The 12,597-nt window shown below is 41.1% G+C and overlaps 1 protein-coding gene across 1 annotated transcript in view; it reads right to left on the bottom strand.

The window, feature by feature from the left end:
* Positions 1 to 12,597, bottom strand: part of COL4A5 (collagen type IV alpha 5 chain) — a 75,175-nt gene that overhangs the window by 24,260 nt on the left and 38,318 nt on the right. The window contains exons 16-31 of the mRNA XM_068204895.1: positions 12,194 to 12,238; positions 12,040 to 12,093; positions 11,820 to 11,861; positions 11,226 to 11,358; positions 10,424 to 10,597; positions 9,501 to 9,584; positions 8,178 to 8,270; positions 7,604 to 7,674; positions 7,189 to 7,380; positions 6,576 to 6,744; positions 5,825 to 5,917; positions 5,633 to 5,737; positions 4,973 to 5,070; positions 4,575 to 4,725; positions 3,822 to 3,935; positions 418 to 585 (exon numbers count right to left, since the gene is read on the bottom strand). Of these exons, the coding sequence (XP_068060996.1) occupies positions 418 to 585; positions 3,822 to 3,935; positions 4,575 to 4,725; positions 4,973 to 5,070; positions 5,633 to 5,737; positions 5,825 to 5,917; positions 6,576 to 6,744; positions 7,189 to 7,380; positions 7,604 to 7,674; positions 8,178 to 8,270; positions 9,501 to 9,584; positions 10,424 to 10,597; positions 11,226 to 11,358; positions 11,820 to 11,861; positions 12,040 to 12,093; positions 12,194 to 12,238 (1,786 nt within the window). The remainder of the gene's footprint in view (positions 1 to 417; positions 586 to 3,821; positions 3,936 to 4,574; positions 4,726 to 4,972; positions 5,071 to 5,632; positions 5,738 to 5,824; positions 5,918 to 6,575; positions 6,745 to 7,188; positions 7,381 to 7,603; positions 7,675 to 8,177; positions 8,271 to 9,500; positions 9,585 to 10,423; positions 10,598 to 11,225; positions 11,359 to 11,819; positions 11,862 to 12,039; positions 12,094 to 12,193; positions 12,239 to 12,597) is intronic.

The following is a 12,597-nucleotide window of genomic DNA, read 5'->3' as shown; positions in this document are numbered from 1 at the left end:
AAGTTAATACATAAAACTAGGTAGAATTTATCATGATTTTCTTTAAACAAATTTTAATTCTTAATTAAATTCTTAATTATAGCAGTGACTAGGAAAAAAATCACAAAATAAACTAGAGATTTATCATAACAATGATGATCAAAGCCATGTCTGGCAGTTATGAAAAAGAATAAGGTATGAAATAGTTAAATCAAGTTACAGGGAAGAGTGAAAAGGTAACAAGGATTTTAATGCAACAAATCTTGTTACAATGTTTTGTTTTGTTTTTAAGTATGAGGTGTAATGGTTACATATATCCAACTTTAAATAGGTGGGATAAACACCTAAGCACATTAAGCTGGCATGGCCAAGCATAAAGAGCTTACCACCTGCAACTGCAGTTTGGTCTTTCTCCACAGGTAAAATACATGAACTTACCTGGAAATCCAGGTATTCCATCCCTGCCAGGGGGCCCAGGTGAACCCTGAGGCCCTGGTAGTCCAGGGGGTCCTGGATATCCTGGAGCTCCTTGGTCACCTGGAGGACCAGGAATATCGAAGCCTGGAGGACCTGGATCCCCTTTCTCCCCTGGAATGCCTTGCAGCCCTAGACAATGTGGTTAAGACACAACCTTTTAGCAAAAAGTCAGGCAAGGCTGAGATCTGTGTCTGGGTATAGCACCATAAGAATAATTTTAGTTGCAATCCATTCCTAGCACTGCTGAAAACCCTGCAATTCTTCTAAAACCATTTATTTTTTAATAGCTTCCAAGTGTTAGAAGGCCATGTTCTCCTGAAAAGAAACATGACAAAAATTTTACTAAGATGCAGCAACTGCAATTCAAATCTCAAAGGAAAACAACTCTCTTCAACAACATTTTAAGTCTGATTATTAAAAGAAAAAGCCAAATTTATTAGACTAGTTTGTCTTTTAAAATTAGGTATTCAGATTCACATATTTCCATGAATTATTCGATTTTCCTACATTCTACGATAACATCAGCTGAATATTTTTGAAGGTTAAGCAAAATTCTGCACTGCATTGTATTTTCCCTGAATGAAAAATAATAATTGTCAAAATTCGCTTAAGGTTGTTCATTGCTAATGACCCAGAGCTCAAGGCACTGAAGCAAGCAGGTGGCTCATCTCCCTCCAGTGCACAGAGTCAGTGAAGATGCTCACTCTGGAAATGTAGCTGACCAAAAAGGAGAATTCATAAATCTCAAGTTAAGAAAAGGCTTTGGTAAAGAAACCACAGTACCTGGGGGACCTGAGGTTCAAAAGCCAACGAGTTAGAGCTCATCAGGAAGTTGAGACAGGTAGCAGTAAGCAGTTGTAATAGTCATTAAATTAGGAAACAAAATAAAGCACATATAGATTAGAACAAAGACAAAAAAAATATCTGAAGTTACTGAAAACAGATCTAAATACAAAGAATTCAATGCTAATGCAGCTAAGAGAAACCAGATTGCAAGGAAACTTGGAGATCTTTTTAAAAGTGCATCCATCTCTGTATGCAGAAGCCAAAACCACTGAGATATTTTCAAATATTGATGGTACATTTAAAAAAATGTTTCCCCTCTCTCTTTGTCTAGTATTCTCTACAAAAGTGGGGAACAAGTTTTACTGATATGTTTCTTACAAAATTCACATTTCTAGACACTGGCTTGGACCCCTTCTGACCACCAGAGTACACCCTACCAATCAGCTTCTCATTGATTGGCCCCACATTCTGTTAAATCCCTCCAAATATGGATTTTCAAAAGATGTTCCTTCCTTATTACACAAAAAAAAAAAAACTTCCAATATTTTCCCACATTCTTTTAGTTCTATTATGTAAGCATACATTGTTACACCACAGATGGTATACTGCATGTTGCATGTCCTGGCATAGTCTGAGATAATTGACACCACCATGCCAAAAATCTCATCAGTAACTCCAAGGCAGCAGAATTGCAACTCTTTAATGGTGACCCCACTCTCAGCTGCAGGAACAAGTTTAGGAGTGATGTCATCATGTGTTTTTTGCACACTGAAAAGGCAGATTGAATTTTCTTGATGGCATAAGCTGTGAACTTGCATTTATTTAATTCTAAGCATGTTCCCCTCTGGCAGCAGCTTATCACTGCTTTAAACCATGGTGTCATGTGCCTGGAGAGGCTATTTTGCACAGGAAAAACACAGTATCAGATGATGGACAGGGGATACACATGCTTTGTGTTCAAGGGCTTTCTATCAGCAAGTAGAAAAAAGAGAATAATGTATAGGACAAACTCCATACCTAGAATGGTAAAGATATTTTTTCAAATAGAAATTAATTCCAATCTAATTTCTGGTCTCAAAAATGTAACCACATCATAATGAGAATAATATAGACAACACAGTAAATTCTAAAGTTACATATTCAAAAAGGGAAAAATGTTGAGCTATTGCAAACATATTGAATAAATGGTGGTACAGAGGAAGCAAATTCTGTACAGGGACTTCCTTCCAAGAATTTTCCAAATTACATAAAAAACAGAGTCCCAGAAACTTTACCCTAATGCTGCATAAAGGATCAGAATCAAAACAGCCTACTAAAACACACAAGGGATGGGAGAAGAAAATGTAAGGCATTCTGCACAAAACAGAGACAGAGCAGTGCCAAGGGAAATGAGGATTTCTCAAGCAGGACCTTCCAGCATGCACCAGATTTCAGAGCCCCATGCTGTTAATAGCCACACTGATTAGTCAGTACAGACATGAAGAGTGAAAATAGAGGCATTTCAAATCCATCAACTCTAGTAATCATTGTGCATTTGTCAACATTGGTATTTTGCAGAAATAACTGGAGGTCACATGAAATCAAACTCTGGCTAGCACCAGAGATGTTACAGGAAGATAAAAGAACATGCACTGGATGAAACATTCAAACCCACACTAATACATCCTCCTCTCCCCAAAATCAAGCCCTTCTGTTTCAGTTTAGCCTCCAGTACAGCTCAGGACCCTACAGTCAGCACAGCCAGGCAGGCACAGGACCCACTGCTGCCCCAGGGAACTCCTGTGTGCCTTGTCCAAACCCCTTCTGTCCCTTGCTCCCCACACTGGGCACATCCCAGGCTTGCTGGTGCCCTGACCACATGTTCCTTGCCCCCTCAGCAAGAGCAGATTTAGACATGACCCACACTGTGCATGCAAGCAGAATTCAAGCCCCATGGGTCTATTTACTCAAGTGCTTGTCCACCTTCAACTTCAGCACTTTGCTGAATCTCAGCTCACAGTTCATGAAGATCTGAATGTGACCAAGCAACCCATGATCCATGGTCTTAGAGCTGGCCACAACTTTGTCAGCATGCATTGCAAACAATGACAAGCCCAGTGCTCACACACAAACATGTTCAAATAGTGTAGCTCACAGACATGCAATACAAACATTGTTTTACAGGCATGGCAGAATTAAATATTTAATTTAATACTGGAATGGATGTGTTTGGAAGGGCTTCAGTGCAAGGCATGCTGAAGACCACAGGAAGTGTTCTCACTGTGGTGACTACCATGTATTTGCAACATCAAGAGTTGGTGCACAGCAAGCCCTTTCACTGAATGAAAGGAAAAGGAATTTCCCTGAACAAACTCTATGAATAGAATGATGTACATGCATGCACATGTACCCTTTTGTGCAGAGATGGAACAAGTTCATATCTTCAATCACCTGTCATTTTAGACAACAGGCAACCAAACTCCCTTCAGAGACATATACTTAATTATCGCTGTCTATCTGCGAGTTGGACCTTCAGCCTCTTGTGTCCCTGCTTGTATATGCCAGAAATAACCTATGGGAACCATTTGTGTAAGTTTTACCTGGGGGACCAACAGGACCTGGAGGTCCTGGAGATCCAGGAGGACCTTGACCACCAATGCCAGGGATGCCTGGTGGGCCTGGAAGTCCTGGTGGTCCACTTGGTCCAGGGTCACCTAAAAGAACACTCTTGTTTAGTCAAATACTGAACTAATTTGCTTTCAGAGCAGAGTCCCTGCACATTGTACTTGAAATCTCATCCTTGCATGCAAACAAACACTGATCTAAGAGAGAAAAAAAAACACACTCCAGAGGCTATTTCCCAAGGCCAGAGATTTGTCCTCACTCAATGTGGACTGCATTAAGTTTATGTTTCTAGGCTACACACACATATATTGCACCATCATCCACATCAAACTCAAAAGATGCTCTCCAGCAAATCAGGCATGCTGGGCAGGTCAGTACAGACCATGGTCAAGAGCAGAGGTAAATGAATTGCTAACTCTGTGCATGTAGAAGCACGGTGCATCTAAATGAAATAATTATATTGATAAAGCTTTACCTCCATATAAACATTATTTGTCTTTAGAATACAGACCTTCAGGTACTGACTCACAGATTGGGATTTATTCCCTTAGCTGCCTTTTGAGAACACAATCTTCCATTTACACAGGTGTGTCTGCTTTGGAAAAATTGATTTGGAAGTAATGGCTCTAAAATCAGCACTGCTTGTATTTAACTGCCATATGCCTCCCAGCACAGCTATGTTTTTAAAAGTTCAATAGGGGAACAAAACAGGGGAGAGTTCTCAATACCTTTGGGCCCTGGGGTTCCATCAAAGCCTGCCCGGCCTGGGAGACCAGGGCTTCCTGGGAAGCCTGGATCACCTTTAGGTCCTTGAACTCCTTTTATGCCTGGGGGTCCTGGGGGCCCCGGTGGTCCTGGAACTCCAAATCCACGGTCTCCCTGTAACAAATAAAAAAGATTATTTTCGAAGTTTAGCCTCTCCTAAAAACATTAAAAGTAACACATTAAAAATGGCCACCGTCTTAGAGTCCAGTTTCTATTTCACTACCCTCACTCAAAATGTCAAGTAAAATATTTTACTTCCCCACCATCAAAAGCTGAGAACAAGAGGTGAAATCCTCCTCACCATCTTCCCAGTGACACAGAAAAACCTCTAAGGGAAGTTTTACAGTAAACACAAACAGACCTTCTCTCCTGGGAAACCAGGTGGTCCAGGAGGTCCATCCAGACCAGGGCGACCTGGAGTTCCTGGAGCTCCGGGTGGGCCTGGAGTGCCTGGGAAACCTACACAGGACAGGAAGACAGGCCAGCAGAAAGGACACCAGAGAGCATTAGAACAACTCCTCCAGACATGCCTAAAGCCCATGAAAAGAGGTTCTGTGCTAGCCCAAGCACTGAAGGGGTACCCATTCAGCTGAGAGAACTTCTGAGCATTCAGTCTTGGCCACAGAGGGTCTCTGGGACTCTCAGAGGGGGCACTCCCTATGCTTTGAGCTTTTACAAAAATCGCAAGCAGTTCACATCAGAAATATTAACATCTTGAAACAGCATTTGCAGATCATTTATTGATTCAAGCTCATTCCCCAAAGTTTTACCAAAGTGTTATTGGTTTACTGAAGAATGTAAGCTACTGAGAAGGAGCAGGACAGTGAACAGAGTAATAGGAGCTCAGCAGTTTTTTCTCCTGGTATTTCTGAAACTGTTATAAAGATGTATAGCTTTAGGACAAACATTTTTTAAAGGATTCTAGAGACAGAAGTCAACTCCCTAGTAAAAAGTGAAGAGACACTATCCCTTATGCCCCCTCTTCCAGCCAGTACAATACAGTAACAGGGCATAAACATACCCTTTGGACCTGGTGGACCTGGAAGTCCAATGCCAGGAATACCTGGCTCTCCCTTTGCACCTGGGATGCCAGGTAAACCACGCTGACCTGGCTGACCAGGATCTCCTGTAAAAAGAAGAACATCAACATAGTTATCCAGAATCAGAATAAAAAGCTCTTGGAATTCCCTGGTGCATATAGCTGCTGCTTTACCTGGAAGACCTGGATCACCAGTTCTTCCTGGAGGACCAGGGGGACCAGGAACTCCTGGTTCTGTAATAGTCTGGCCAGGGTCACCTTTTGGACCTAAAAACAAAAAGCAGAAATATGAATCACTCAATAGGACTTGCTTTTCTGTTTTTCTTTAAGGACAAACAATGCCAGTCCCATCCCAAGCTTACAAAGAACTCAGACATCAGTAATACTTTATTCAATAGGTTCTCCAGTCCCCAGTCCCACAAAGCTCAGAAGCCCTGTTCAATGTTCAGACAGTTTTTCTGAACTGTTATTTTTTAGTAGCTTCATCCTAGGTACCATCATGTGAATAGTATTTTCCATAGCTGACACCAGCACAACTTGATTAGGATCTGTATAGTTGACAAGAAAGTAACAAAAGCAAACTTGTTCAAGGCAGCTGTTTTTTTCCCAACCTGTTTTAGCTGCAGTGTAGCCAAGCATACTAAGGTAGTTACAGTGCATTTGCACTTCCACAGTGGGGAAGGAGAAGCTTTCCTGGAGGTCAGAGCAGAAGGTGAGGCATGTGCCTAAAGTGACACAGCACAGATGCCACCCTCCCTCTGTTCTGTGAGGACCCTCAGTAAGGCAGCCCCCCACAAATAACAGGTTGTACAAAGCCTCCAGGAAAAGTTTAAAAGCAGCATTATGTTCTGAGAACTACCTGAAGTAAAAGGGGCAAAGTTTGGCTTTGCAGCACTTGCTCAACAGCACACAGAGACCAACTCACCCGGGACACCAGGAGGCCCTGGACGGCCAGATACCCCTTGGATGCCCTTTTCACCAGGTGAACCTTGTGGGCCAAAACCAGGAGGTCCAGGAAGCCCTTTTTCTCCAGGAAGACCTGGAATTCCTGGGTCACCTGGAATACCCATTTCTCCTTTGAATGCAACACTGCCCTGAAAATAGAAAGAGCATGATGGGAAAGATAATGTATTAACTATCAAAAGAGTAAAGTGTTTCATTGCTTCTGCTTTGGAACTCTCTGGCAGTTTCCATCCTTCCAGCTCTCATTAGCTGCCTGCATCTTGCTAACATGGTAGAGAGCAGGCCTAAACCTGGCTACTTAGTTCCTCCCAGTACATAGGTGAAAAGTAGACAGTGGCAGAAGGGACCCTCTGACACTGCCCAAGAGGAGCCTCGGCTTATTTCTAGAGCGCTGGCAGACTCAGGAGGTACCTCAGTGTATCACCACCAGATTGGCATTTGCTGAAGTGAATTCCTGCCTTACCACATACAGAGAAAGTGCATTTGTGCCAGTTCTCTTATCTGCACTATGTCAAATGCACGCAGGACTTTCCAAAACATCCATCCTGTCAAAGACAGCCTAAAATGGAACTCACAGGTTCCCCCTTAGGGCCAGGCAAACCTGGCAGTCCATCTCGTCCAGGAGTGCCATCTATGCCAGGGAGACCTGGAGGTCCTGGGAAGCCAGGGTCTCCTTTGTCACCTTTCATTCTTGGAGAAGTCAGGACATCCCCTGGGTCTCCTTTAGGACCAGGTCTACCAGGAGCACCTGGGGTGCCTGGGAAGCCCTGAGAGAAGGGAAAAAAAAAAAGAAAGAAAAGAAGAAGGTATTTTAGTTTTTCTTTCACTCCCTCTGAGTATGGAACAATGTATGAATCATGCATTCAAGATAGTTATAGACAAAAAAATACCTATTAGACAATAAATTAGATCTATTGTTTACAGATCTACCTATCATGCAAGACAAATGAGACACTATTTTCCCCACCAGAACATAACACCACCACTTACTGGTGGCCCTACAAGGCCAGTTAATCCAGGGAGCCCCTTTTCACCTTTTGGTCCAGGAAAACCAGGAGAACCTGGAGAAAAACATAAAAGAAAAACATAAATCTGGAGAGGCTGCAACATCAAACATTACGTTTCATTGATAATAGCTAAGTTGTTTATATTTGCAACTCTAAGTTGAACCAGTGGTGTCAAAAACCATCATGCTTTTCAAAAGCTCCAGCTTCTCCATTATTCCAGGAATAGCAGTAGTAGAAGTTAATTTTTCTCTCAGTTAAATCTACAGCAGCCCCTAAACCTTCAAAATGCAGAATGCTTGCAAGGCTGTCTTTGAACAGAGAAATATTTCTCAAAGACTGGATTTCCAAAGAATGAGGGTTTGTTTTACACATGCCCATCTTGTTTCTTTCCAACTGTGCAAAACACAACATGTACCAACTCTGCACTGAAGCTGACAAATGCACATTTGAACTTGTACACTATATACAGACATATTGTGACCATTGTACCCAGACACCCTGATAAAAAATGACTTTGTGGAACATATTACGCAAACTAGTGAAGGCTCCAGCCCTACCTGGACTACCCGGAGGTCCTGGTGGTCCCCTCTCCCCAGGAGGACCAGTTACTCCAGTTCCTATGCAGTTGAAGCATGTGTCTCCTCGATCACCTAAAGATATTTGCATTGAAAAAGCATACTTGAGCAACAGATTTTTCAAAAATATTAAAAGAATTCAACACAACAGCAACTCTTTTTTTGCTACTGATCTCTAATACCAGGTGCAAAGTGACTACTTCAAATAATTATTGCTTAAATATTAGAAGCCTCCCCCCTCATCCCCCCACAAATTAAACTGAAGCTTTTTGGTGGCTAGGAGTCAGACAACCAATATCAGATATAAGTAGAATGTAATTATGACAGTGCAAAATAATTAAAACAAAACCAGGGCTTTCAAAAATAGAAAATAAAACCATGGACTTTTTTTTTTTTCCCTCAGTAAAAGTGTCCCCTTATAAAGTAGGTACTTAACACTTCTAACTAGAACTCTGAAGCACATATATCAAAATCCCAAACTTAATTAAACTCCAAGAGTGCAAAATAAATACTGGGAATGTTTCATTGATTTGAAAATAGACTAAAAGTATTTAATTAGAAAAAAAAGATTTGTTTCAAGAAGCTTAGGAATTTCCTTCGCATATAGAATTATATGACATTCATCAGTGAAATACTTGAGCATTTCATTTAGGTTAATTAGTTAATCCTTACAATCTCCATGAAAAAAAAAATTTTTCTTTGAAGTGAGTACAAAATTAAGTGAGATGTCTAAAGTCATTTATGATGTCCATGGTTGGGCTAGGAAAAGATTCTCACTTACCCATATCAGCATCCTCATTGCAAGGTTGTCTTTTTGGAAACAAGGATATATATTAAATATGACTTTCTTTTGCTTAGCAAACAAACAAACTCACTGCAGACTGACCAGCTCAAATTAGGAGTCTTGTATTTATAACTTTAATGCTGCTTTCCATAAAAAAATGTCAAATTTATTCATGATCTAGAAAACATTTCCACACAGACTTGGCCAGTGCTGTTACAAAGCACCCAGTTTCTATCTGCCTAGGAGATATTCATACACCTCAAGTTCCATTTTACTTTATTCAAGATCCATGCTAGACAATAGTTGTTCTCTCAGTCACTCAGACTCCTGTGCTTTAATATAAGGTGTGAAGGAGTATCCTACACTCAAAGCCATCAGCTTTCTTACACAGAGACATAAATATCTGCATTCAACCCTACTGGGAAGGGGCACCGTTAATCACTATTTAATGCAGGCTTTACATTTTTTTACCAAGCTTCAAAAAAAAGAGAAAAATAAAAAATATAGCCATGACACTGCACCTTTTTGGCCTCGCTCCCCTGTAAAACCTTGTTGTCCTGGAGCTCCTGGAGGACCTGGCGGCCCTTGCTCACATAACCCTTCACCTAAGGAAAATCAGGAGAGATTTTATTATCTATTTGTGTCAGACTGACAGCAGTACCAAGTGCATGTATCCAGTACAAAAATGTATTTGTGTGGATATTCTAATACACCCACCATAATCACAGACCAAACATTTTGGCAATTCAGACAGGACTGCTGGTGAAAACCCACACATGTAATTCAATCTCAAATGGAAACAGTGATATTACACAACAATCATCAATTCTTTACAACCTCAACCATCTCCCACTGCTTCCCACAGCCTACACACTTCCATCTCCATACTTCATTCTGATGTTCAGCCTCATATCATAAAACCATGCCTATGAATCATCATCAGAGCAAGGGCACTTCAGATGCCACTGCCATCTAGACACTAAATTCCTCTCTGAACCATGTTAGCCCCTCTCCACTAAAGCTTTCCAGTTCTTATATTCCTATCTACCATTCCCTACTCTCCTTATATTAAAAAAAGAGCTAAGTGCTTTCCAAGTGTCCCCTCCAAAGCTAATTTCACATGGTCTATACACTAGAATATTTATGAAATGGAACTGGAATTCTGAGAAAAGTTACACCTTTGACTGTCCTGCTATCACAACTCTTAGTAGGGAACAAATTCTGTACCTGTCCTTAAGCTTAAGGTACTCCTATAGTTTTCTTGATTTGTAACTGGAGCAACTTTGAGAACATATAGAATCTCATGGACTTCAGCTGCTGATAAACAACACCTTGGAGGTGGAATTAAAAATACCCAAACAAACAAACCACAGAAACCCAAATCTAAACAAATTTCAAAGCTGTTTAGTCTCTTCTACTTGCTGTTTATATGATCATCACTTACCAGGAGCAACAGATGGTGCAGGTGGCCCTGGGGGACCTGGTGGTCCTGGCGGTCCTTGTGGTCCCTCAACTCCTGGTTGCCCAGGAATAGAAACCCCAGGTAAACCTGGATCTCCCTTCTGTCCTCTCTCACCAGGTAAGCCAGGTGGGCCAGGAGGTCCAACAGTAGTGATCCCTAAGGCAGGAAGGACTTAGTTCCTTGCTAGCTTAATGGTTAACATCACATCTTTGCAAGGATGACAATGATACACATTTCACATTTTTGGAGATGTTTGTTTAAAAAATTGACCTGAAACTCAACAACTAAGTTTATGGTTGGGGAAATAAACCAAAGCAAACAAAAACCAGGACTAATGAAAGAAGTATCAATGAGAAAAAAACCTCATATATAAGCTGTATCATTAGAATCATTATGTTCCTCTTTGTGCATATATAATGCACTTACAGGTGTCACTGCTGACTCCCACTGTAGACTCAGATCATCTCCTACCAGACATGTGCTACACAAAACTTTCTCTGTGTAACGCATGGACAGCGTATATTAATTATAGATGAGTGATATGAGATAGATTACCCCTAGGAGCATTAAGCTAGTATCTGATTAGCATCTTCAGTTCACCACAGCGAGGGCAATGAATGCTCAGAATTCCTCACATTACCCCAGAAGTTCAAGACTACCCCTCAAGCTGAAAGGCAGTTCTAAATATTCTGCCTTCTGTCAAAAGGAGTGCATGAAGACTGAGAAGCCAAATACCCAATCACACCTTTGAGCATACAACTTAATTTAAAGCTTGCACTCCTACCTGGAGATCCTGGCAAGCCAGGTGGGCCTGGCCTACCAGAGAATCCACGCTCCCCTTTGGCTCCTGGCAGTCCTGGCAATCCTTTGCTACCTTTTGGTCCCACTGTTGCATCAATGCCTGGTCTTGGAACAACCTGTAAATGTTACATGCTCATGTGAAACTACTTGCCAAGAAAAGAGTCATTGGAATTGTAAAGAGATGTGAGGGAGGGAAAGTTCAACATACTTTGAACCTTATGCCAATGACAGGACGCTTTCCCCACTCCACTGAATTACCGGGGAAAATTCCAGTAAAGAGCACTCCCCAATAGGAAGCTGTTTGCCTGCCAAGCCAACATAGTTACAACAGGCTTCAGTGAGGCTGACTCAGTCCTGGTCTGAGGTTATAGTCTAGCCTGTGTTTGTGACCTAGCAAATCCCAGAGCACAGAACTGATCTTGAAAGAAGGAAACCATTGTTTCTGTTAGTGTATGTATGAAGAATTTTCTGGTGCTCTTGGTGCTGTACCCAGAGATAGGACTCTCAGTCAGCCAAGAACTACAATGAAACAACACTGTCAGCCAAATGCAGAAAAAATAAAGGATCAACAACTTACAATTCCAGGAGGACCAGGGGGACCCATGTCACCTTTTTCACCCTACCAATGAAATTAAGAATATTTCTGATACTGTGCAGCACTACATAAAAAAGTTATTGCAAATATTCCTCAACACTGTAATAGCAAAGGCAATGCAATTACTACTCAGGCAGAAATGAACTCAGTGATGGTAAATTTTCCATCTATTACAGCAATACTGACAAAAATCCTGGCATACCTTTTCACCATCTCTTCCTGGAGCACCATTTATTCCAGGCCCACCAGGTAAACCCTTCAAGAAAAGGGAAATATATTCACACTCAGATCTTCTCCATATCAAAAGAAAAGCTTATAAAGAGACTGTTTAGATTAAAAACATATGAATTACTCACATCCCTACCAGGCTGGCCAGGTTCTCCATCTTTGCCAGGCTTTCCCTTCAAAGACAAATATGCATTGAAATAAAATGCTTCAGTGGTAAAGAATTCTTATGGAAATTATGTTACTTGTTTCCCATTTTTCAATAAACCAAACTATCTAGAATGCAGTCCTTGGGAAAACACAAAGACATCAACCATACCAATGGAGTTACCTAAACTGAGGCTCCATTTTGAAAACCAGAGCAAAAAACCATGACAGTCTCAGAGTAATGCTGGGTGAATACAACAAAAAATGATCTCCAGTTAACTACAGCTGATTCATTGTGTTTACTACTTCTTTCATTTTAGCAATGGAGAAATTCTTTATTTGGAAAACAGATCCTAACTCCCTAAATAGTAGAACACTATATTTAATT

Source organism: Anomalospiza imberbis, chromosome 14, assembly GCF_031753505.1.
Source record: "Anomalospiza imberbis isolate Cuckoo-Finch-1a 21T00152 chromosome 14, ASM3175350v1, whole genome shotgun sequence".
Lineage (NCBI taxonomy): Eukaryota > Metazoa > Chordata > Aves > Passeriformes > Viduidae > Anomalospiza > Anomalospiza imberbis.
This window is presented reverse-complemented; position numbering and strand designations above follow the sequence as displayed.